Here is a 26515-nt window from a genome sequence, read left to right as displayed (position 1 = left end):
TTGGGGAGGTGCCTGTGCCAGGGCAGGTGGATGCCTGGAGAAAGCTGTGATCCAGTGGAAGAGTCAATGGGGAGAGGGGGCACCAGCTTCAAGGATGGTGCAGCCTGTCCTTGGAGGACTGCACCATATGGAAGAGTGCCCCATGCTGCAGCAGTTTTGGGAGGACTGCTGCTCGTGAGAGTAGACCTCCGCTGCAGAAGTTCATAAAGAACTGTGTCCTGTGGGAGGGACCCCACAATCTCACAGGGGAAGGGCCCCTCTCCCTGAGCAGTAGATTTCAGGTGACAAACTGACCAAAACCCCCCATGCCCTGTCTCCCTACACTGTCAGTGGGAAGGAAAGAGGGTTTGAGGGAAGATGTTTTTAAGAGCTTATTGTACTTCTCATTATCCTCCTCTGATTTTATTAGTATTAAATCTACTTTGTACCTCCAAGTTGAGCCTGTTTTGCCCTTGGAGTGTCTTCTCCCAGTCCTTATCTCAACTCATGAGCTCTTCATTAATTTTTTCTCTCTGCCCAGCTGTGGCAGAGAGTGAGTGAGTGACTTTCATGGGTGCCTGGCATTTGGCCATGGTAAAACCAGTCAAAGGCAGAAAAGGCAAATGATGTGGATCTGTTAAACTTTATGCAATCCACATGTATCACGATGCCACAGCTTGAAAAGGGTTCAGATCAATCTTCCTTCTGCAAATTCCTGCTTAACATTCATGTAGCAATCATTTCACTAAAAGCAGTCTGCAATTATGTCTGTGAAAGATGTAAAGTGTGTTAAACTGCTGCGGTGGTGTGTCTTTAATTTGATTTTTGTTCAATATCTGTTTCCCCTTTCCCCCCCCCCCCCCCCCCCCCAATCCCTAATCTCCTCCTCTCCCCAGTTGTCAGTATTCCCTAGCTCTCCCCTAACCCCCTCATCTCCAAGTTGTCAATCCTCCCTTTCCCTGCTCCTTTCCCTGGAACCTTCTCTGTCATTCATCCTAGCCCCCTCCTCTGCTTCCAGAGCATTCCCTGAAACCCTATTGCTTATTTTGTGTTATTTCACTTCCCTGCTCCCCCTGATAGGTTTGTGATGGGTTAATTCTGCCCTAAACTCCTCCCCTGCTATTCCCTCATTGGTTGCTGTTCCTATACCCCTCCTCCTGAATTCTTGTATAAAACCTCTGCTCCCGCTCCTGAAGAGGTCTTGGGGCTCACTGAATAAAACCATCCTGTTCACCCCCAAGTCCCGTGTCGCCTTCGTCTGTCCCCGCGCCACCAACTGGGACAGCAGAGCTTCGCAGGGGGAGCGGCCGCCTGTTCTCTTCCCTCTCGCAGCCCAGCACGGCACCGCTCGGGGTGCCGCAGCAAGGGGAGTGCCTGCCGCGCCACAACAAACTGCAAAGTTTAGTGTGTGGGATTTCACATCATTAGGGTTTTATCTTCTGCAGCCATGTTTCATAAAACAAAAGGCAAATGCACCAGTATTTAATGAAAAAGTTGGAGATAATTCTGTTAGGTGTAAACTATTGTCCAAGTCTGAAGCTAAGATTGTACCAAGCTGCACCTAAGCTCTGTGAGGAGTTTAGAAAGCAAGAGGATCTACTCTGAACTTGTGATTCAACAGGAGAGTCTTCTTTATTCTTTTTTTGTCTTTGGTCTCATTGTAAATAATTCTAAAATTATTCTAATTAGATTTTTCTTTGTATGTTTCATCCATGATGAAGTGAATCTTGTCATTGAGCTTTATGTCACACTTTAATATATGTATATTAACCCCACTTTTGCTAATACCTTTCATGATGATTCTTTGAGTGACCCTAAACCCTATATTTGTGACAAATCGGTATAGTTGACAGGATCCTAGATGAGAATTTGTGACGCCCTGCTGCACTGGTTTCTCTGGGAAACTCTTCAGCTTATTTCTACAAAATTTACAAGGTCTAAGAGCAATACAAGCAGAGGATAACCTCTCCAGAAACTATTGCTGTATCTGTCATTAGGCAGACCCAAGGTTATTTTTCATTTTCTTCATAATGACTGTATAGAAAGAGAGAATCAAGGCATGTGAGCAGCACTCCAAGAATATTTCAAAATTAAATATTAGAGAGGCAATTTAGCTGATTTGGGGAACTTGCAATGTGACAAAAGAACACCAGACAATCCTGACAGACAAAAAAAGAACACCACTAGAAAACTGTCTCTGCAAATGCTGTAGCTTTGAAGTACTGCAAGGAACTAAAACCATTAAGGCAAAGGACACCGTCTATAGAAAACAGGCATGCTCCACATTGACTAGGTAAAGCAGTTTTCCTTCACTTTCTATTTCCTTGAACAATTCCAGCCTTGGCATAAACCCCTGTGCACCATGCATTAAGCTGGGAGCCTGGCTACAGGAGGCACCCGGTCTGACAGAGAGTATCTTTCTCAAAACACTTTCGGCTGCCCAGCCCTTTCTGGGTGGGCTGGTAAAACTGGGGCAGTGAAAAGGCCCCTCACGAAGCTGTTCGCTCCCCTTTCCATCACGACTGTTGCTTTCCTTCCTCACCACCGCGTCCTGTGCGGCAGCGTCGGGGCTATGCCCCTGCCAGCGGCTGATGGGTCTGCTGCAAGGGCCCCCTTGGATTTGAAAAAGAAATTTCTCGAGACATCGGGACTGCGACCCACACAGACGAATCTTCACGTACATTCCGGGGGTCCCAAGGCATTTTCGGCCTAAGCTTTTCAGCCCAGGCTGCGCCGACTGCTGCCGCGGCGGAAGGAAGTCGGCCCGCCCGCCCGGGCGCTGCGCAATCCCGCCGCGCTGCGGGGCTGGCTTTGGCGAGGCCTCTCCCTGCCCGCCCGGGCGCTGCCCAGCCCCGGCGCTGCCCAGTCCCGCGCTGGCTTTGGCGAGGCCCCTCCCTGCCCGCCCGGGCGCTGCCCAGTCCCGCGCTGGCTTTGGCGAGGCCTCTCCCTGCCCGCCCGGGCGCTGCCCAGCCCCGCCGCGCTGCGGGGCTGGCTTTGGCGAGGCCTCTCCCTGCCCGCCCGGGCGGGACCGCGGCGCCATGCGATTTCGGGCAAAGATCGTGGATGTCGCCTGCCTCAGCCACTTCAGCCGTGAGTATGCCGGGCCAGGCTGAAGGGCGGCAGTGCCTCGCCGAGCACCTGGGGCCGGCTTTCTCGGGCTAAGAAAAGAGGAAGGGAGGCGAGGACCGCCTGCTTTCCTGGGAGGACGTGGCATGAGGCGCTTTCCTTCGCCCCGAGGTGTTTAGGAGTTTGCGAAAGAGCACGAGCTGCGTTTGTGAAAGCTGAAGGTTTTTCCGTCCCGCAGAGACGGGGGTGCGTGGAGCGATCGCTGTGTGACGTCTCCTCCCTCCCTTCCTCCGGCAGGTATAATTAACACTGTCGCCAAGTTAGCCAAGACCTGCATCCTGCGCCTTACTGTCTCCAAGCTGTATTTCATCCTCTCCGATAAAGTAGCAAATGGAGGCGCCAGTCTGTGGTGTGAGCTGAGCCAGGTGAGCCCAGGAAAGTTCAGTGACCACATTTTGAAAACCAGAGCATGTAATTGGGTTTGACGTATGAGGCATTTCTTGTAGCCCTCACCTTCGATCTGCTAGGTCTCTCAGGGTCTGTCTGGTTGCAGGTGTTTCAGGTAGGATATTCCTTTTTTCCTTGGTAGTCACTTCAGTGTAAAGCTTCAGTGTGTGCTGGCTCACATGGGCCTGCCCAAAACTGGAAACGGGAAAGCATAACTCACTGTCTAATAGACTGATAAGGTGTTAGGGGAGTACGTTAATTGGTTTAGCCTGAAGCAATGAATTTTCATGGTTGTGATTCCTCAGGTGATGTGAGGCAGAGGGGAGTTTCTGGTGTACAAATGCAGTTCTAAGTTTAAGGTCCGATAAATAAAACTTGCCTCTCTTATTTGCTTTGTTTCCCGACTTTCAAAAATTGTAGGGGAATTTCTTCGATGAATTTCAGATGGAAGGAGTAGCTGCAGAACACAATGAAATCTATCTAGAGTTTGTGCCTGAGAACCTGTCAAGAGCATTAAAAACTGCCCAGAGTGCTAAGGCAGTGAAGATCAAGTTGACTAATAAACACTGTCCCTGTCTCAGAGTTGCTGTGGAGCTAGTAAGTTCAACCATGCTTTCATGTTCATTATTTAAAATTCAGTGCATTTCCTAAGATCAAAGGGTAATATTTGGTGTAATTCTAGAAAACTAAAGAAGCATTGTGCCATTTTCCCTTTCACTAACCTTTCTTGCCATCATGGTTGGTAGCATACAGAACCAGATTTATATTTTCCAAAAAGCAAGGAGGAGGTGGAGGAAGAATGCTGTGTTATTGAAACAAGTTTTTCTAATGTCTACTTTTCTACCTTCCTTCATCCTCTGTATCTTCTGTGGATTATTGCCTTTTCATTGAAGCCATTAGATGAAGGAGGTTTCAGTGTTTGGCTCTGTGTTTTGCCTTTGGTTTTCCTGATATTGTATGCTGACTTCTGATTCTTTTATTGTTAACTCTGCTGATTCACTTCTTCAGCTCTTTGGATAGCTTATAGGTACACTAATGACTGATACATCACAAACTCTTCCTCATTTGAAAGGGAAGCCCACTTTAAAGCATATTGATAGGAGCTGAGGGAAAATGAACTGAGTTTCAGGCATGTAGTTATAGCATTTCCTAGAGTGGGTCTGAAAAATTTAAATTTAGAATTCCAATCTTGTGTTTAACTGCAAGAGCATCCTTTTTTTCCCTGAAGCCATCCTTACCAAGCAGCAGTAGGATTGTGACACATGACATTCCTGTGGGAGTTATTCCCAGAAGAATGTGGAATGACTTCAGAGAACCCAGCGTGCCAGACTTTGATGTAAGCCTCTGCTTTTATTTTCCCTTCTGAAAGAGGAGCTTGCAAGTGGAACGATATTGCTATAGATTATATTACTGGTGGGGTTTGGAAAGGAGTTGAAAGGAAAGAGGAACGACTGGAGGCTACAGGTTTTTTTTTTGGGGGGGGGGGTATGGAACATGGCTTCAATCCTGACAAGAGAGCCCAGAACCTATGGAAACAGAGTGGGTGATTGCCAATTGCTTCTGTGATGTTCATGGCAGAGGAAGGGAGGAGAAAAGGACTTGCTTAGCTTTAGTCTGGAGCACCTCTAAACCAGACAAGTTTAGACTGTTTCAGCTGTTCAGGTGCTGAATGGCCCAAATATCTATTCTTTCTGAAATTTATGGCCTATCTGGCAGAGTTAGAGATATAGGTGTTTCCTCCTGGTTTTAACTCTTAGCAAAATTGTAAGGAAAGGTCCTTAAACAAATATGCTCCTATTAGAGATTACAGATGTCTGTTACCTCTATAGCTAAGAGTATTTAGATTCTGAAGACATACAGAATCTTGACATATTGAAAAAACTTTTAATATTTTGTTCTTTTATTTTAGATTTACACTGGTTGCAATAATTACATTTCCAGTAATTACTGCAGTATCATAGGAATCTTGTTATTTTCTTTTTGGCTATAGTAATTGACTATTTGATAACATAGATAGTTCATGTGAAAGCGTGATCTGCAAAAACATGCCTCTATTTTGAACATAGACTTGGAATATTATGTCTGGAATGATTGCTAGACTGATGGCTTGTTGGTATAATGGGAAAGAGTTCCTCTGTTCCTGAGACATTTGCTGATTTCAGATAGATTTTGTGCACCCTGAATGCCATAGATAACACTGTCCAAACTATGATAAAATTGAAAGTAGAAATCAATGTGTCCCAATCACATCTGAAATACTTGTGCAAATGCAGTTCTTATGTATTCCTAGGTCAGTATTTACTTACCAGTGCTGAAAACAATGAAGAGTGTTGTGGAAAGAATGAAGAATCTCAGCAATTTCATTGTAAGTTAAGGCACTTAAAGCATGCTTTCTACAGATGTTATTTCATGAGGGACATAACATGTTGCCTAAACTAGTGCAGCCACATTATCTTATTTTGAGATGACTTAGACATTGAAATCAAGGCATCTGAAGACTGAACAGAATGATGGGATTTATTTTAGGATTTACACTGAAAAGCTTTTCCTGGGCTTCTCAGAAAATGATGCTCTTTGTACTACATCCATGAAAGAGCATGGCATTGTGTTGCTACAAGCTACTCTTCATAGCTGGTAAGAAATTTCAGTCCTTCAGGAAGCTAGCTGGAGACTTTCCAGGCTGTTCCATTGAGGAAATGTCCATTAAGTGAGTGTTGTGTTAGGTGTCTGTGAATGAACTTTAGGTAAACTTGATGTAGGATTTAAAGGAAATTCTGCTAATAGCTCCTGGATGTTACACTGTGCTTTAGACTGACATGTTGGATTTGCAGTCTACCTTGGATTTCTAGAGTGCCAGTGGGCCTTTTAACTGAAAGAAGCCCTCTGCAGTTGGACAGAAAAGGTATTTGGTTTTTTATTTAGTTGTTTGTGCTCACAGTCACTATAATTGACTGACATGAAAGTTAACAAGTAAGTGTTGAGCTTTGAAATAATTTGGGTTTGATGCTGTTCATATCACTTTCGATAAATAGGAAATTTTCTGTTAACTGAGAATCTTGAAATTGAAACAGTCTCAGTTTTTCAAGACTTGGAAGAGTTGAGAGATTATCCTGGGTTACTGGTGGTTTTGCAAATGGCAGCCATCCTGCAAATACACATCAAACTCTTTGTGAGGTTTTTAGGGGCTTTTTTTTATTTTCTTTCCTCCCCCCATGTCCTTGGTGGATATGTTTATGCAAAATGGAACACAGTGCTTTTGTTTCTAGAGCTGAGGCTCTTTTCTCACACAGGATAGTTGTATGATGGGGTTGAAATTATGCTAAGTGCCTTGCTTTCATGTTGTTAGAAAACAAAAACATTGTGTCACAATTAATTATTTTTGCAAGATGCATCCTGGTAATAAAACTGGTCAAGATCAGTGCTGCAAAATGGGCTAAGAAGTAATTTCTGATAGTACTTGTCCATTATTTGGGAGCTTGGCATCTCCATGCTATACGATTCTGGTTGCAGTACAAGTATCTTTTTTTTTCTTTTTAAATTACTGAGAATTCATCTAATTACAGCAGAAACAAAGTGCTTAGTTGTGCTTTAGGAATCCTCTGATCTGCTTGGGATTTTTGTAAGACCATATATTGTCTCCTTCAAATTTCTTCTTCCAGTTTTCAGGATGGAATTTGAAAGCTTTTGGCACTTTTCCAGGATTTCTGTCAGTTCAAAGTCCTTGAAGTTACTGATCTGATCCAGATGTCTATTTTAAATTCTTGAAAGCAGCCCTGTCAGCTCCTGGTGCATCCCATTTTCTGTGTGTGTCATATAGACTGTGTAGGTACCTTTCTATTTGTTAAATAACTGAATGGAAATTCAGGAATCTTTGTATTTCTACATCTTCAATCTCATTTCTGAAGCTTTTTCCTCAGCACATGAACTTCCTAAAGCGAATACTTGTTCTAAAAGTACTGGAGAGCAATTAAATTTCTTTCTTTTCATAACTTCTGAAAGTTTGGTCTAGAGTAATTCACATGGGAATGATGGGAAATGCACTTTATAGCTGAACATTCAAATGTTCGACCATTTTCAGAAAGTGACTTGCACTGAAGTACTCCTGGAAGCTTGTATTTGAACAAAACCAAACAGTATTCTTCTGTGTGAAAGTGGGTTGCCTAAAATTGAGATTGATTGCAGGTGATTGAAGCAAACTTGAGTGGTGAAATGAACTTGAAAATAGAAACTGACTTAGTATCTGTAACAACACATTTTAAAGACCTGGGAAATCCTCCCTGGGGTAAGTTTCCCTGTTACCTTTTGTGTCTGTCTGATCTCATTACTTAAGTATGTTGCTTATAACAGTACTTTTAAACTTTTATTCTTTTTAGAAAATAGCATCAAGTACTTTGAAGTCTTCAAATGAAATCTTAAAAGAAAAAGTGGAGTGGCCAGTGGAGTGTCTGTTCCATGTTTGGGGGGTGGTGGGGAATCTCCTCCATTATTCTTGACAGTTTGGTAGGAAAACTGGGATTTCTTCAGCAGTTTTCAGGTGTGTCCTTATGGGTGTTGAAACTGCTTTTTATATTTGGACTAAGTGTTGTGTTCTTACACTTTTAGCATCAGAGGACGGATGTCAAAGTTCTGCTCAAGGCAGAGATCTGGAAAGTATGGCTGAAGCATGCATAGACATCAAGAAGCTGCAGCAGCTGCTTGCTGGACAGCAGGTCAATCCTACAAAAGCATTGTGCAGTAAGTTCAACAGCTCTGCTTGTGAACTCAAATTAAGTAGGGTTGTTTGCCATACTTAGTTTCAGCAGAATATCCTATCTTCTGTTTTATCTGGATGAAAGTCAATTATTTTTACTGTACCCAAGGACTTCTAATATTTATATTTTTAGGTAGTTAGAGTCAGGTCCTAGGCATTTGGGAAAGGAAAAATAAGTCTGGCTGTTTTAAAAGTCTCAAGCTCAATACTCAGACTCACTAATCATATGTATTGTCTTGTTGTCTTTGTTTAAAGTTGTTACTAATGTTTATTATTATTTTGAGATATTATTTTTTGAAAGTCTTAAAGCCTCCAACTTCTAGCAGAGAAATTTGAATTTACTGGCGTGTTTTCTTGGTTGACTTTTTTTTCCTTTGGATGCTTTCTTACACTGATTCTAATATTAAAATGCTTTTTATACAGCTAGTGTTTCTAGCCATAGAAACAATACTTCCTTTTTAGCAGAAGTCTATCCAAGGGTTTATGTCCTATTTTTATAACTGTGCTTTTCTTGAGAACATATGTTTGTTATGGTTTAATGGAGATACTAAGAATTTCCCAAGGAAGATTTAAATAATTGGTGTAGTAATATAAACCTGTACATTATATATTTACTTCTTGGTATCATCTTTCATAGATTATTAATGCTTCACAGACCCTCGAGGATTTAAATTATCTAGTTACCCTTCTGTTAGAAGCGGTGGAAGCATTCTTTTTATGGTGACATCTTTAAAAGATGTAATTTTTGAGTATTTTTCCTGCTTTAAGGTGAATTTGTGTTTTAATTTTTTTCCTCACAGATATTGCACGTAAAAGAATTGTCCACTTCATCTTGCTCCATGAGGAGGTTTCACTTCAGTATTTTATTCCAGCAATTGCCTGAGTGTTTTGGAATCTTGGTCATTTTCCAACCTGAGGCCTCTTTCATCAAGTCTGAAATCTTTCCTGAGTTGCTGGAGTATTTTGATGTGAGACACTGTTAGACATAGCCATCAGATGGACATTATTTCAATATTTATACAAGTGTTCGAAATCCAGCCAGCCATTTTTGTGAATAGTTATATGCTATGAGAGACACAGTGTTGCGGAATGTTGGTCTATCTTACTCTTAGGAGGAGCAAAACTGAAATTTGCCTTAGCCACAGGTCAAAGTATCCCAAAAGCACACTCAATTAAATACTTCAGTCTCCTCAAAAACCTAAAGGTAGAATTCACCTCTGGAGCTGCTGCTGTGTGTATGCAGTATTGCGCAATGCAATCCATGTTAAGGGATCTCTGTGCAAGCTATCATACCTCCATGAAACAGGAGAGCCTGCTGGAGGGTTGCCTGATTGGTATTTGCCTGGACAAGTATGCACAGCCCTCCTGAAGTGGTATGGAATTGAATTCTGTTCCAGCAGGAATCTTTTGATTAGACTTGCTCTAACATATCTCAGTAGCTCTGTTCGTGCTCACTTTTCATTTAACTCTTGTCTTGAGACGATGAGCAAAAGAGTCTGGATTACTTTGTTAATGTAGGCGGTGAAAATCCCTATGTACAGAATGAACACCATATGAGGACATGTGTGAACACAGCAATTGATGTGAAATAAAGAACAGCAATTGGTGTGAAATAAAAAACAAGCTATCTGTGGATCACATTTTTTCCCTTTCCAAATAGAAAACATTGTAAACCTGTGTTGTTATGGTGTCAAGACATGGTGAGACTGTGTGTAGGCTCTCATACCGAGCAGCCAAGAGCATGACTGAATTTCACTCATAGGAGTACTGCCCCTGCTTCTACCTCCTGGTTATTTTCTGAAGTCTTTTCCTCCTTATTCCATGTGTGATTTATTTGTTAGCCTGGTATGTTCCATGCAGCTTTTAATTGTTTTAGTGATTGAATATGCTGCCAAATGAGACTGGGAGTTTTTTCTAGAAAGTAGCTTGTAATGGTCAGAAGTGCTGGGATTTTGATTGTTTCGGCTTTTTTTAAGGGGCATTGACATTAAGGGAGCAATGAATCTTTTGTCCATGGAGATGCAAATGCTCAAGAGAAGGCTGAAGGAGAGGCAGTGGCAATGAGAAGATAGAATAGACTTGCAGTAATGAGTGTGATGACTGACTGTTTATAGACCTTTCTACCTACTCCCTCTTTGTTCCTCCCTGCTCTCCCTTGCCCTGCACATTGCCTTATCAGTTGTCATATTTCCACGGACAGCTCGTAACATGCTATGGTTTGCATCTTTCCTATTTGCAAAGTCTCATTTTGCCTATGTTGTGGGTTGACCTTGGTAAGCAGCCACTCACTCACACCTGGTGGGATGGGGGAGAGAACTGGAAAGGTAAAAGTGAAAAAATTCACAGGTTGAGATAAGGACAGCTTAATAGGCAAAGTCAAATACGTAATTAATTCACTACTTCCCATGAGCATAGGAGTTTAACCATTCCCAGGAAAGCAGGGCTCCATCATGCATAACACTTAGTTGGGAACACAAGTAAGACTGTATAACTCCAAATGCCCTTTTCTTCCTTCCTCTTTTCCTTGAGATGAACGCAATGCTGTATGATGCAGATATCCCTCTGGTCAGTTGGGGTCAGCTCTCCCAGCTGTGTCCCTACCAATTTCTTGAGCACTCCCAGCATATTTGCTAGTGGGACAGTGTGGCAGTAATACCTTGACACTACATAAATGCTAATCAGCAATAATAAAAACATCACTCTGTTATCAGCATTGTTTTGATCTGAAATCCAGAACACAGCACCATATAAGCTACTATGAAGAAAACAAATTCTATCACAGCCAAAACCAATGTAGCCTGCTGTTTCTTGATAGCCCAACTGACAATGGAAACAGGTATTTTCAGTTGGTTTTTTTTCTGGTTACTATCTTTATTAATGCTAATCAATCAGGATTTATATTTGTGTTTGCCTCATTTGTTTTCTTTTCCTCATCCAGTATAGGATGTGATCAATCAGATAACCATGGAATAAATACTCTGACACTCTCATACGGATGCCTTCTAAAATACTCGCATCACTTTTGTGTCCCTTGATGTCTCTTCATGTTTTTGGTTTCTTCCTCTTAACCCTTTTTTGGTATGGTATGGAAACATACAACCTTCTCTTGTTTTTCTTGCCTTTTGGTTACACACTGTATTACTGATCTTTATTTTTATGCTGTATTTGAAAAAGCCTTCGCATATAGTCTGATTTTTTCAATGTTACAGCAATTAAAAAAGAATTTTGATTAGAAAAAGAAAACAGGATACTAAAGACCCATGGAAAAACATATTACTTGCATTCCTAAGAAAAAGCTGTGAAGAAGTAATGCACCACAGTTAACCCTTGTGAGAGGGTATGATTATTGTTTTTCATAAATGACAATTCTCAAATGGGCAGATTGCCAGTGACTAAATGTAAGACTGAAGTTATTTCAACACTGTATGCTATGGAAAAAATACTGTTTCCAGAGCAAGCATCATGAATGACCCAGTTCACAGAATTTAGGCATAGACTCAGTTATGTTGCAGATTAGGTGGCTAAATAGCTTATGTGATTTGGACTTAAATATCTCTGCTTTAGTTCTTCATATGTAAAACAAGAATCTTTCTGCTATACAACTGGGTGCAATATGTGATGAATAAATGCATGAAGGATTTCTATTGCACTTGGCTTGTCTGACAGAAGCTTAAATTTAAATTCTAGCCTTCTTATTAATGCAGGGACATCTTTATGTCAGGGAAATAAACTGTGTTAGTGTCATAAATGTTTGGTTCTTCTTTGTTTAGACTTGTTGATGCTTATGTTCAACTCTTCTGTAATAATGAATCTTCCACTTTGTCATCTACTATTCATGACAATCTGAAGCACAATTTATTATGGTTTACTAAAGGACTGTTGGGCATTCTGACTTTTCATATCAGTTCATTGGCTAATTAGTTGGGGCTTTTTAACACTTAACAGATTTATATTTTGTGAAATGTAATGGTTTACTGTCATGTCATAGCTATGAAGAAGCCAAATTGGAGATGATTGCCTTCTACAGTGGGATAAATAGCTGGATAAATGGAGAGCAATGAATGTGGACTTCTTGGGCTTCAGCCAGGCTTTTGACACTGTCTGCCATGACATTCTGATAGACAAGCTCAGGAAGTGTGAGCTAGATGAGCAGATGGTGAGGTGGCTTGAGAATAGGCTTTATGACAGGTTTCAGAGGGTTGTGAACAGTAGTGGAACAGGGTCTAGCTGGAGGCCTTTGGTGTCCCCCAGCTGTAAGTATTGGATCCAGAAGTAGCAAATCCCACAGAATGTTGTGCTGCCATTCAGAAGAATCTTTATAGACAACATGGATGAGGGCATTGAGTCCTTCATTAGTAAATTTGCAGACAGAACAGCCAGCTGCATGTGGCACCACCTGAATCAACAGCATATTAGAGCACAGCTGTGCACATCTAGTCACACTTTCAGTCCTTCACTGCAAGCTTCAGGAGGTCAGCTCTGTCCAGCTAAGGCACGCTGGCCTAAATATTTTCTGGTATATAAAAAAATGTACCAAGTATCTTCCAGTCATGTTCAAAAGACTCCCAGAAAAAATGTTTAATGCTCTAGGTAGAAAATGTATGAAAACTAAGTTCAATTCATTTCCCCAGCCAAAAGGGAGAATTTTCTAATGACAAGAAATATAAATTATTTTGGCTGAAATTTATTTCTATACTTCCTATGATGGCTGTTCTAATATGCACAGAACTGAAGATCCATTAGAGTGGAAAGAGGTCAAGGAACATTAGTCTGACATCTGGGGAAGTACCTGCATTTCCATCTGTGCTTCCAGGACTGTTTCTGTACTGTGGTTTCATGGACTGAAATATCAGCCTTTAAAACATAAAGCTTTTATTTTTATTTTTTCCCTTTATCACCACCACATGCCACATTTGCTGAGAGTGATTTTTTTTGAGGTAAACAAATGCAATAGCATAAATGGAAAGATGTCATTTCTCTGCTTGTTGGTGTTAAAAAAAGCAGTGGGTCTTTTGTTACGAGAAGGTGAGAAAACAGTTTGTGTAACTGAAATTGTTGAAGGTTGTTCAGTAAGAATGTCACAGGGAGGTGAAAGTATCTATCAAATTTGGTGGTCTTTTTATAAAGTTAACAGGCTTCCTGTTTAGAAGGTTTGTGTTTGTTGTTTTTTTGGTTTTTTTTAATCAGCACTCATGGAGCAGTGGGTATGGTCTTTCTTACATATCACTGCTACTGTGCTGTTGGAGACATACAAAAATGTCATACTTGAGTTCTTCTCTTTTGAGAATATCCCAGTGGTATTGTGAACCTTAGGGAGGGAAAAAAAAAGAGAACTGTAACTTAGACAATCACATCTTCTATTGAAATCCAGGAGAAGAGCTGTTCCATTAGCTGCAAGTATACCTAGCTCTGTGTTGGTTGTAAATATAATATATATATATTTCTATATTGAGAAGAGGTATAACCACAAAGTTAATAGTAGCTCTCACAGAAAGAACATCAAAGTTCAGTTAACTGCTAATGTGACGGCACACAAATCTCTAGCATGAACAGAGAGAAACAAAGCTAGTAAAATATTAAGCCTTAGCATTTGAGGTAGATGTCATAAGATTAATTATCCTTATGAATCCTGTTTCTAAGATTTTACAAGCTAAGTGTACACTTTTTTGTACAGTTAAAAGTTCTAGTTCAGTGCATACAGTCCAGTGGTTACATAGGGTTAGCCTGATCCTGCTGAAGACAAACACACATTCCAAATAAAAGATCAAATGCCTTGAAGTAGATCACTTGGAGATAAACAGTATTAAAATGGAAGCACATCTGCCAAATATGAGCTGTCAAAGCTCTGCAGCTATCTGAAACCTATCAAGTGTTAGAATAATCTGTTGTAGTGCACTTCATCTTTATGTCTTTGTAATCTCATTAGGGATGTTTCAGGAGACACAGTAGTACTGGTCAGTGAATGTAGCTCAGAAAAGGTATTTTCATGGCAGAATGGTTTAATATAGTGAGGAAAGTAATGTGAAAATAAATTTTGTGAGGGCTGAATATGCACTGTGGAGACTAAAAATTAGTATTTCTGACTAGAAATCTTGGAAAAATGCAGAATAAAAGAAGCAAGACATTATTTCCTCTCCTTCTCATCACTGCACCACTGTCTCAAAATCGCACAACTACTTCAGATCCATTCCTTTTACTGCCTTGTCAATGCACCTCCTTTTTTGCTTTTGTTTTGTTTTTCTCCTTTTTTCCCATTCACATCATATGTAAGAACAGTTGAAAAAGTGGAAAGCTGCATGGAAGGAAGGAGAGTAAACACAGATATATAGCTGTCTGATTTAAGAAGATTGGTTGCTAAGGACATTTGTCATTAAGGTTTAATACGATTGTAGTCTGGCCTGCAGATGAGTGGGAAGGATCCTGATGAACTGCCTGTGGCCCCTAGATATCCATCTTCTGTAACAGAGAAGCTGGAGTCCTCTAAGCAGTTGAGACCTAACTACATCTTCCTGATGACTGTAAATTTGTAGTTTATAGATGGGTAGTGTAAGGTAAAAGTGGAACAAGAGGAAAAGTTGGTTCTATATTTCTTTCCCTTCTTTTAGTTTCTCTGTCCCCCTATTCCTGTGGGTCATTAGCATGCCACATTAGAGGATTGACATGCAACCGTCATCAAAACAATTTCTGAGACAATTAGCTGAAGCTCACTGAGTCTTTACAAAATACACTGCATCCTTGCAGGCTACAGCAGTGGAGACAGGCAGTGGTTATTCCTTCTGTCATGGCATTAGCAAAAGAAGGGTTAGGAGACTTCTAAGATTACTGAGCAAATCCATTGGCACTTTCTTCCTAACTTAAACCACAGGCTCTAATATCTGCTAATACAGAAGTCTCTAATTTTAATTTATCTATTCTTAACTCTTCCAAGCTTTTTCCTTTGCTTCATCCTCCACAAAATGGCCATAGGACTGGTCTTTAAAGGATTACAGGGCAGATTTATGAAACTTTCAGTGTTTATATTTCTAACTGAAACATAATAATTTCATTATTCTTTTTCACTTACTTCATCACTTCATTTGGCAACCTTCCTCGTTTGCTCTCTAAATCAACAGCACAGACTGTAGGAACAGAGCTCTCATTGACATGGAGCAGAAAACTTTCTGGATAGTTCTCCCAATTGTCTTTTTTAATTTTTAGAACAAGAGGTTTCTATTAGGATTGCAGTTATTCCCACACAACACTGACAGTACTCCAGATTTTTGGAGATTTTTTTTCCCCCCACATTTTCTGGATACATATTTTTATTTATATCTGTGACCCTGTTGTCCTGGTGCTTAGGATTAATTGCAGAATTCAGAGCACTGATAAGGGAATAAATACAATGGAGATTTAATATCATCATCTTCTCAGCTAAGGCCATTTTGTAACGCACTTCACAGATGTTACATATTGACAGAAATGCAGGCAGTTAAGAGTGTCCAAGTTCTTCTGGGGAAGAAAAATAATGGTTTACCACTCTGCTCTCAATCCCAGAATATATCAACTATTTTAATAATTTGAAACTATTTGCCCCAAATGTAGCACAAATAGATAGCAGTATCATTTAGATGCTGGGATTTTTTTCCCTCCGAAGAATTATGTTACAAGAATAATTTACCACATGAAATTACAGATGTTGCATTAGACAGATGTAGATTTCACTTAAAACCCCGGTCTAATTACAAGGCTGGAAAGGTAGGCTAAACTCTTACTTTATTCTCTTAATTCACTTTTGTTTCAGCAATTTTTTTGTAATAAGAGATATCTTCCTTACCCAGTGGGAAAGCAGATATCTCAGCTTGAAAAAAGCACTCCTCATTCAACCTGTATGATTTTCAACTTTTATCATAGCTGATTTTATCATAGATAGTAAAAATATATTGAAACAAATAGGCACTATTCTTGCTTTGTGAAATTGCCACTTGTCAGATGGCTGGACACGCTCAATGAGATGAAATTTGGCAACAGTGGACATCACAATTTTTTGACAGATTAAGTTATTTCCATTTCATTGTCTGCTCTGAGAGCCAGGGCTATCCACCTTAGTCATTCTTTGTGCACACAGCAGAGGTTTCTTTTGGGATCTCCTGGTAAACATGCACACTAATAAAATCATGTGCTCTTTGAGTATGTTTCCAAGCTGAAAAAGCCCTAGGAAGTGTACATGCCCCTCCTCCATTTCAGGATTAGAGTATTTAGAGTAGAAGTGGCATAAGTGCCTAACACAGGGTATCTTTCTGTCTGCTGCATTAATGCAAATCCAGCAATGTCTAACTCAACAGGTCATAGCTCCAGATAAATCAGAGTATGAAGTCTGAGGAAATTTTGATTTATTGTGGAAACTTTTGTCAGTATCATAATAAATTTAGGATAAATATTTATGGTTGGATAGTTTGGGCGCCTCTCTTGACACCATTAATGTTTTCTACAACAAGTCTTTGGCCAATCTTCACTTCAAAATTTTGGGGTTTTGAAGTCATCTTTGCCCATTTTGTAGTGGAGTAAATCTCTGAAAGAGGGACACCATTTTTCAAAGGGTGATTTCACAGTTGTTCATGGTATGTTCTCACATAGAAAGTTAGAAAGGAATTGTCTCAACTGCAAGTCAAAATCAGCCTTTTGAAGTAGTTGTTAAATATGTAGATTTCTTAGAAATTGGGATGTTTCCTTTACCCATCTCCTCTTTCTGTCCTAGTCACCTTAAGTGTGAGCATTAAATAACTATTAAGGCATTTAACATTGCAGTAACCACTGGCTTATCACAGAGACCTGCTTTCCAGAGGCAATCCTCAGCAGGAGATGAAAGTCTTTACAAACTAGCTGACCATGAAAAGCTTCTGTAGATTCATTGCTACACCCCACTAAGACATTAGAATTTGATGAAATGAAGCTGGCTCTAGTGCTGCTGAGAGCCGGCTCTTAGATCTCAGCCTAAGTGTTTACAGCCAGGAAATGCTCCATCAGCACGAAGCATCCTGAGCTTGGACTCTATCGTTTTCATTCCTTGTCACAGGCAGAGCTCAAAGGCATTGAGAATAGCACCAGAAGAAGAGATATAGCTCAAACGCTGTCATGCAGTACTCCATCACCTCTGCCCTTCTGGGTATCATGATGGGTATCATGTTAAAACAAGCACATCTGCTCCTGACATATCATGTGTTGGTAAATTCATGTAGGTGCTCTTACTTTAAGAGCATGAGTGAAGTTTTCCTTTTTGGCTGCTTCCCTTATGCAGGCCGGAGGAGACCAAACTTAGGAGCAGAGTCAACAGTATGGACTTTCACCACCAGGATTCCTGACAGACTTTGGTATCTACTTCAGGATGGACTCAGGTCCAGCTGATCTTGTTTCTCTTTGGTTTGCTGCCTGTCTTCAAGTTCATGTGTGGTTGTTGCAAGCAGGAAGCCCGGTGAAGGCTGAATGAACCATCAGTGTTCAGGGAAGCAGTTTATGCTTTCCCTGGTTTCCTCAGAGGTGGCACAGAAGTTGCTCTGGGCACCCTCCTGTGCAGGGCTCCAATCATCTCAATTCTTCTGCAGCCCTTCTGTAGATTGGTAGATGCCTGGATGTGTTTATAGGCTTCTAGGGGGAAAGCACTACAAGCCACTGGCAAAAGTGCTGTTCAAAACTGATAGCCCAGTACATGCCCTTATTTTTGTACTTAAACTTCTGTAGGCTGCCTCTTGCAATTTCCTCTCCTCAGGAAGTTCTCCAGTTTGAGACACTCACACCATTTTAATGTCCATCCTTCTCCCTTCCTATGCTGTCTTGCCTTTCTTTAGTGCAATTTCTTTCCCTAAACCACCCATTTCTGTCTTACCACATCCTTTTCTTCTGTGTCCTTTCTTGTTTCAATTCTGATATTTTATCTTCTTCCTTTATCTTTTTTTAATCTATTTTTTCACATTGCATGCAATAAAGCCTCAGTGCTTGTCCCCAAAACAGATGATCATTCATCCTCAGAGACAAAAAAATAATCCATCAAAACCCACACATATTTTCTGCATATAAGTGACCTTGCTGTCCTGACTTTTCACGTTTTACCATTAACTAACTAGAAGTAAACCCAGAATGTGCATTGTTGTGTCATGTTGGTAGTCCTGAGGTAACACTATGAGAACATTGCAACTAATGAATTTCTAATTTCCCTCAATTTCTGCACAGCAGCCTACATGCTGAATTTTTGTTTCAATGTGGTGTGACCTGTAACATGGATTTTCGTAGAGTTTACTTATATCTGTAAGATGAAACATATGTTTATATATAAATGCCATACTGATACCACAATATTACTTCATATCTCTGAACTTGTCCTGTGATGAATTTGATTTTGGTATCTAGTGTCATTTAATGCTGTGCAGCTGACTCGAAATCCATGCCTAAGGAAAACAACCTCTCACAATCCAGCTTTAGTACTGTAGTACAAAATAGTTAAAAAAAAAAAAAAAAAAGAGCAGTAACAGCAGGTAAAACATACATGGAGGGGGGAAATGGAAAGATGACAGTCAAGACCAGGACAGCAGGAACAATTAGCAGCAACATCAAAGATGGATAGGAGGTAATGATCAGTTTGTAATGCTTAGTCTGTGTAAAACACAAATCCTCTACAAGCAACCAGGTGTTTCCTCATCCACTGCAGGAAGCAGCTACTGAAACTCGTTAGGAAATGACAGTGACTTATAGTAGCATCTGTAGGAGCAGAACAAAGGAAGGTTTTTGGCATCTGAACCTACAGCACAAAAGAACATCATTAAATATTGTGCCTATAGTATGGGCCAGGAAACAAATGCACCCACATCCCCACAAGAGACTGATAAACCACTCACCCTACTCCTGCCTCAGTGGCAATGCCAGTGCCTGCACACTCGGCACAGTCACGAGTGCCAGGAGTGCCATCGAATTCTGGGATCTGCTGATGCCAGCTTGTGGGCATAAGCATTGTGGAGATGCAGCCCTGGAAAAAAGAGGTGGTTGGCTTGTTAGCCTATGTAAAATGATGTATGTGGAAGATAAAACTTTGGCAGGTATGGATTTGGGTTTGATTTCTGTTGTGCTACATGCAGTTTACACAGCTCTCAATCACGTAGGATTTTTGTGACTTCTGTGGTAATGTAGATTAGAGAGCTGCTTCAATTTTTTCCATTCTGGCCTTATAGATGGAGAAATGCATTTTCTCAGGACAGTGTGAGAGCAGCGAGTGGTGCACATTTGTGTGGACAAGAGAAGGAAAGCAGAAGGGTATAGTTTCGTGTTTATGGCAGAGGAGGTTTTGACAGATTTGAAAAAGATTGTAATAAAATGTTGACCTTTTTGACTTACTTTTTAATTGACTTCTGAGGCAGAGCTAAACACATTCTGAACTGCCTCACCTCAGAGACCAAATAGTAATTTTCTTTTGTGGACAGAAAAGATCCAGGATTTAAGCCTGTCAGAGGTCTGGAAAAAATGGAGTTTTGCTCTGCACAAGAAGAGGAAACCTGTTTTGTGCTAGTAATTAAGTTCATTGAACAACATAATAGTGTAATAGATCTTCTGATATATTTTTTATTAGATCCATATATCTGTGAGGGTTTTATAGGCTTTTATAATCAGAAGTTGTTGGGCATTTTTTTTTTTTTCAGCAGTCTAATTTAGGTCTAACAGAGGAGATTTGTCTGTTCATTTTCTTTTCAGATAATGCATTCAGCTTCCACGTGCATCATGTTTGTGTGATATCTATAAACATCTGATTTTATTTCCTAGTAATAAAAAGGGAATACATTAGTTTAGTACTATTGATAGCAATTTTAGGCTGTGCTAGGCACAGAGGGTGACTAGAAACACTTGATGCTTGCAGCTGGTTTTCACAGGTAGAAAACACTTCAAAAAATTAAGATTTAATAATGCAAAATATGGTCAGCTCTTTTTTTCCTGTAAACAAAGCCCACACACCATTTTAAATGTAGTTATTCCTTTAAAAATGGGAGACTGGTAATGAAAACACAAATTTAAAAATTGCAATTTTTAATACCAAAACCCAGTGTTTCTCAAATGGAAACATGGCAGTTCCTTCCAAGTTGGAGTTTCCGGTCTGTGTTGCAACATGCACTGCCTCCTCCTGTACACAAATTTCTCATTCTGGTCACATTCCAAATATATCTAATCCCATTAAGGAGCCCCACTCAAGTATTGTTCTGTGGTTCCACAGTGATATTTTAATAGAGAGCAAGCTTCTGTTGCAGTGAAGTGTTCCACCACTCCTAGTGTTGCAAAGTTTCACAGAAACATCATCGAAAGGCTTGAGGACACTATTTTTCCTCTTTGGGTTTTTTTTAATGCAGAAATGTAATTTAGTTATTCTTGCTGCCCAACTTGTTCTTGTATTATTTATCTATTGCTCAAATAAAGCTCATTGTCCTAATGGCCAATGATAAATTATCTTGTTCAGAGACTACCTGATTTCGATACCTGCAGGGATTAGCAAATAATTTCATAAAATATGATTAATCTTCTACCAAAAAAAGTTGTTTTAATCTTGGGGTCAATTAAAAACTTGCATAAGTAGGGTTATCCTTGTTTTTAAACTCAGTTGAGGATAGATTTTTATTCAAAAACCAAACCAAACAAACAGAAGAAAAACAAAGACAAGGCCAGCTTCTGTATTCTGAGCTTAGATATGTACAGATCTATTCTTGCTCAGTGCATGTATTTCAGTCCTGATCTGCAGCATCTTCAAGAATTTCTCTCATTAGTAACGGAACTCCATATTTTTCCTGCTGTCAAACATTACCCAGTATTGCTGATGAAAGAAGACATGTCTGGTTTTACATTTCATACAAACATCTGAAGTAATGCTATGCATTATATAGTATAAAAAGCAAATACACACTATCTGAAGTTACCCTATCATGTCAGGATTAATTAAGCTTTGCTATGTTACCTTATTCTATGAGGTTTAAAAAAAAAAAATCTTCCAGGAATCGAAAAAGAAATATTTACTGTTACGATGGAATGCAACTTTTTTTTTTCTTATGCCCTTCAAGTATTACACTTTTCTACTACTTCTTGTGGACATTTATGGTGCTTTGCTATCCCTTGGAATAGAGATATATTATTTCAAATCCTAGAAGATGCCTGTGTTTTCTTCTTAAAATATCGGCAGAAGTGTTACCTTGTGTATAAAGCATAAGATAATCAGAATCTAATGAAACTAGTTTCTATTTCCAGTTCACTTACTGTTGAAATAAAGTGTTTTTCATCTTTCTTTCCAATAGGAATTAGGTCAGGAGAGGAGTTATAAGGGATAAAGTTTTATTATTCACTTATATAATGGTATCAACCTAGTTCTTCGCATCATTTCCCCACATATCTATATATAATTTATAGAATTCTTTGGTGAAAATGAACTTATGCCATACTTGTAAAGTCATTCCACAAAATCCTATTTTCCAGTACCTAAGAATATGTTCTATAGCAGTACTAAAGACCCTTTCTGTATTTGTAGGTAGAACATAGCCCTCTTAATGCTGGTAGAGCATTGCATTGCATATAAATTAATATCCTTTTTTTGTGAAACAAGTTTGTTTTCAGTGTACCCATTTAAGATTTGCTGCCTCTCATCTAAAGAGATGTGTTTGGTTCATAACATGTGCTTGTGATTAAGCATTTAAAGTATTACCATTTAGTTCTTCATTTTAAGCATGAAGATGGTGTCCCTGCTTTTGCCCTCCCCCTGCCTTTTTTGCCCTTCAACTTTCTTCATTTCTAGGGTATTGAATTCCTTTGCTATATTACAGCCTTGGCATTTTTTCTTGTAATATAAAGCTACTGATATATTTAACATTTAATATCTCCTAGAAGGTAGATGTTGAAATATTTTCCTAGACCTATTCTAGTTCTAGTCTAAGATTTGGAGGGAGAATGGGTGTCATAGTTATTACTGTTGTTATAGGAGAGCTGCTTGTTATCTTCTCTTTGAGGTCAGACTAACAGGTGCCTTGGAAACCCTTCTTTTCCTACAGAATTTGTTTGACCAATTGTAGCTGACAAGTTGTGTTTTCAACTGCAGATCTTAAGTTTTGCCTTAGTCTAATCTCTCCCTTTTCTAATTAAGAAAATGTCTTTTTATGATTGCCACAAAGTTCTATCATCTAGTTCCAAGGACTTTCCTTATTGCCCCGTGCCTCTGCTTTTCTCACAACTTTCCTGGAGACCGGAAAATGGAGGTGGTCTGTACCTATGTGGCATTGTCGCTGCTTTTTGCTGCCCTCTGTGGTACTTGCAGGGCCTCCCTTCTGCTCACTCAATTCCTCTGCTTTCCAAAACCATCCTAAATCATCTTGGCAAGAGATGAAGAGTTTCTTCAAAGAATGTTTCAGATTACCTCAAAAATAGCATATAGTGCAATGGAGGGGGTTAAAACAGACAGATAAGTGTTCCTTACCCTTCTGATTTGGAAGGAAAGTTTACTCCTCATTCCAGATGGAGTAGTTTAATTCTGGGAGCAGGACTTAGAAAACAGGATGTATGAGTGAGATGCCAAAGAATTTGGTATCACCAGGAATAGGTCTGTCCACCTTGTCATCAACTATCATTACTTCTTCTCTAATGTCAGATACTGTGGAAGGACACCAGCAGGTTACCATCAGAAGCTCTCTCTTGTTATGCTGTTCTTTTTAAATTATCCATTCCTTTGCAAAACTGGGCAACAAATAGAACTCGGGTTTAGGAAGGGTTGGCAACTGCTCACTTGGAGTACAGACACTTTAATGAACTAACAAAAAAGTAGGTTGTATGGTAGGAATCGATATTCTGCATTCAAACTAAATGACCTGGGAGGCAGAAGAAACAAGGAAGTGGTGACTTTTTGGTATTTGAGATCTTTAATTAGGCATATACTAACAGTTAGAAGTTGGCTCCTCTTGATGGGATGTGAGGCACCTCAACCTATTAACTCCATAAATGAATGTTTAAAGGATATTAAAGGAGTTTTGCCAGTGTTTTTCTTTCAACTGTTATCCAAATGAGCAAAGCAGGTTGAAGAATGTGTGAAGTGATTAATTACTCTAATTAAAAACACTTTATTTACACTTACTCTATAATTTATCATTACTACTTTTGTCAGTTGATCGAAGGTGAGTGAAGTGTTGTTTATAATTGGTATGGGAGCTAATTAAATGGTCGTTCGAGCATGTTTTGGTTTATTTCCTTTGGCAATTAGAACTGGCATCGTAATAGATGACTGACCAAATGGAGATGTATAGCACAATAGTAGTGCTACACTTTTACTACTTACTTGGAGAAGCAAATGGGAAGCTAACTGACTTTAAATCTCAAGAAGAAAAAAACCCTTCTCCTTTCACTTGCCTGCTATTTTTGTTTGTAATTTCATATGAAAAACTCAGGTAACAAACATGCAATTACCTCATGGAGGGTGACTAGGTAGATGTTTCTGTTGTTTGAACTGTAATTATTTTAGCCAATTCAAAGGTAATTATTGCATAGATTTGGAATACTGAATTAATCATACCATTATTTTGCAATAATATAGCGCTGCACGTAACTTGTCATTATCTGATATTTATTTTCTAATGGAACAACTACCAGATAATGTATAATTGAATACTTGTTCCACACTAAATTCTACTCTGTAGTGTAATACATGAATTCTATTTTGTAAATCAGCCTTTTTATTTGTTTTGTTTGTTTGCTTTGGAGATTGACCATACTATTGCTATGGTATTATCTTGAATTAACAATTCAAAAGATACTGCAAAGCTAAAATGTTTCAAGTATTCCCTAAGATACTGTGGTCTAAGGATTAGGAAACAGGAGCAACTTTTCAGATGTTTGACAGGCAGACACTAGGGATATTGTCAGTGATAACCCCAAGAGAGCAATTTCTGTTGTTTCTTTTTGGGAGTTCCTCCTTTACAAGAAATCCACATTCATCTGACCTATATAGCTTTGTGACATAGGAATGGTGCTACAATGTGAGACAGAAAAACTATAAAGATCTGTGAGTATGTAATAGAGTTAATCCACACTCCTGCAATCTTAACTTACTCTCCTGTAGTTTAAATATGTACCACAAATACTGATTGTACTTAAATCTTACCAGACATTTCCTTGGGAAACTGTCCTTAAGAAAAAAGGGGTCCTGCAAGACTGGACACTCTTTAAGAAGGAAATCTTAATGGCTCAGGAGTAGGACATCCCTATATGCCAGAAGATGAGCTGATGAAGAAGAAGAAGACCAGCCTGGCTGAAGAAGGACCTTTTGCTGGAACTGAGGGGGAAAAGGAGAGTTTATGACCTTTGGAATAAGGGGTAGGCAACTCAGGAAGACTACAAAGATGTCATTTGGTCATGCAGAGAGAAAATGAGAAAGGCAAAAGCTCAGCTAGAACTCAATCTGTTAACTGCTGTGAAAGATAATGAAATCTGGTTTTATGAATACGTATAAAAAAAAAAAAGGAGGGCCAAGGAAAATCTCCATCCATTATTGGATTTGGGCAGGATGGGGAACTTTGTCACCAAGCATGAGGAAAAGGCTCATGTATTTAATGTCTTCTTTCCCTGAGTCTTTATCAGAAAGACCAGTTATCCTCAGGAAAACCAGATCCCTGAGTTGGTAGACAGTCATGGGGAGCAGAACAGACCTCCTGCAATGCAGGAGGAAGTTTAGAGTGACCTATTGTGCCACTTGGACATTCACAAGTCTATGTGGGGCAGGATGGGATTCAACAGAGGGTGCTGAGGGAGCTGGCAGAAGAGCTCGCCAAGTCACTCTCCATCATTTACCATCAGTTATCATGATGGTTGACCAGGGAGGTCCCAGACAACAGGAGGTTGGCAGATGTGATACCACTCTACAAGAAGTGTTGGAAGGAGGAACTGCAGGGCTATCAGCCCAACCTTGGTGCTGGGGTAGATTATGGATCAGATTATCCTGAGTGTGATCACACGGCACATACTGGACAATCAGGGGATCAAGCCCAGCTGCCACAGGTTTAGGAAAGGCAAGTCCTGTTCATCACCCTGATTTCCTTCTATGGCCATGTGACTTACCTTGATGATGAGGGAAGGACTGAGGATTTAATCTACCTGGACTTCAGTAAAACTTTTGATACACTCTCCCGCAGCATTCTCCTGGAAGAACTGGCAGCCTATGGCTTGGACTGGTGCACTCTTCCCTGGGTTAAAAACTGGAATGATGGCCAGAACCAGAGTGGTGGTGAATGTTGCTGCATCCAGTTGGTGGCCACTCAGTTGTGGCCAGGATTGGAGCCAGTCAACAATCTGGACAAGGGGATGGAGTACACCCTCAGCAAGTTCATGGTTGACAATTTGGGCAGGAGTGTTAATTTGCTAGAGACTATGCAGGCTCTACAGAGGGATCTGGATCAGGCAGGATCAATGGGCCAAGGCCAGCTGGATGAAGTCCAACAAGGTGGAGTGCCAGGCCCTGCACTTTGGCCACAACAGCCTCATGCAGCTCTGCAGGCTGGGGAAAGAGTGGCTGGAAAGTTGCCAATGGAAAAGGACATGGAAGGGCTGATTGACAGCTGGCTGAACATGATTTAGGAGTGTATCCAGGTGGCCAAGGGCATCCTGGCCTAGACCAGCAATAGTGTGGCCAGCAGGACCAGAGCAGTGATCATCATCCTGTACTCAACTCTGGTGAGGCTGCATCTCTTATCATGTGTCCAGTTTTGGATCTCTCAATGCAAGAAAGACCTTGAGGTGCAGGAGCAGGTCCAGAGAAGGGCAGCAGAGCTGGTGAAGAGTCTGGAGCACAAGTCCTGTGAGGAGCAGCTGAGGGAGCTGGGGTTGTGTAGCCTGGAGAAAGAGAGGCTCAGGGGAGACCTCATTGCTCTCTACAACTGCCAGAAAGGAGACTGTAGCTGGGTGGAGGTTGGTCTCTTCTCCCAGGCAACCACCAACAGGACAAGAGGAAATGGCCTCAAGCTGCACCAGGTGAGGTTCAGCTTGGACATTGGGAAATTTTTTTTCATTGAGGGGGTGGTTAAGCTGGAAGAAGCTTCCCAGGGAGATGTTGGAGTCAAGATCCCTGGAACCATTCAAGAAATTACTGGAAATGGCATTTAGTACTGTGGTTTAGTTGACAAAGTGTTCAGTCAAAGGTTGGACTCGATGATCCTGGAGGTCTTTTTCAACCTTAAGAATTCTATGATTTTATCATGTGTTTGTTTTTGAAACCTCACTCATGATCTGGTAGTATTACAAATATTA

At 40.2% G+C, this 26515-nt stretch overlaps 1 protein-coding gene across 2 annotated transcripts; it reads left to right on the top strand.

Moving 5' to 3' along the window:
• Positions 1-2918: 2918 nt before the first annotated feature.
• On the top strand, positions 2919-11990 carry HUS1 (HUS1 checkpoint clamp component). 2 transcript variants are annotated; one of them, XM_077785395.1, is made up of 8 exons: positions 2919-3069; positions 3343-3470; positions 3913-4089; positions 4721-4828; positions 5783-5857; positions 7675-7774; positions 8095-8226; positions 9043-11990. In XM_077785395.1, the coding sequence occupies exons 1-8, from the start codon at positions 3018-3020 to the stop codon at positions 9123-9125; spliced, it is 855 nt and encodes a 284-aa protein (XP_077641521.1). In that variant the 5' UTR covers positions 2919-3017; the 3' UTR covers positions 9126-11990. The 2 variants fall into 2 exon arrangements, with proteins under 2 accessions (XP_077641521.1, XP_021394088.2); XM_021538413.3 differs by lacking the exon at positions 2919-3069 and adding an exon at positions 3082-3216.
• Positions 11991-26515: the final 14525 nt, after the last annotated feature.

This window comes from Lonchura striata, chromosome 1 (assembly GCF_046129695.1).
Source record: "Lonchura striata isolate bLonStr1 chromosome 1, bLonStr1.mat, whole genome shotgun sequence".
Lineage (NCBI taxonomy): Eukaryota > Metazoa > Chordata > Aves > Passeriformes > Estrildidae > Lonchura > Lonchura striata.
The sequence above is the reverse complement of the archived record's forward strand: the minus strand, read 5'-3'. Positions and strand labels throughout refer to the sequence as shown.

Excerpts from the sequence above, each read along its gene's own strand:
- HUS1 (XM_077785395.1), top strand. The coding sequence starts at position 3,018 with ATGCGATTTCGGGCAAAGATCGTGGATGTCGCCTGCCTCAGCCACTTC. Across the intron at positions 3,471-3,912 it reads TGTGGTGTGAGCTGAGCCAG|GGGAATTTCTTCGATGAATT; the intron begins GTGAGCCCAGGA and ends CAAAAATTGTAG. Across the intron at positions 8,227-9,042 it reads TCCTACAAAAGCATTGTGCA|ATATTGCACGTAAAAGAATT; the intron begins GTAAGTTCAACA and ends TTTTCCTCACAG.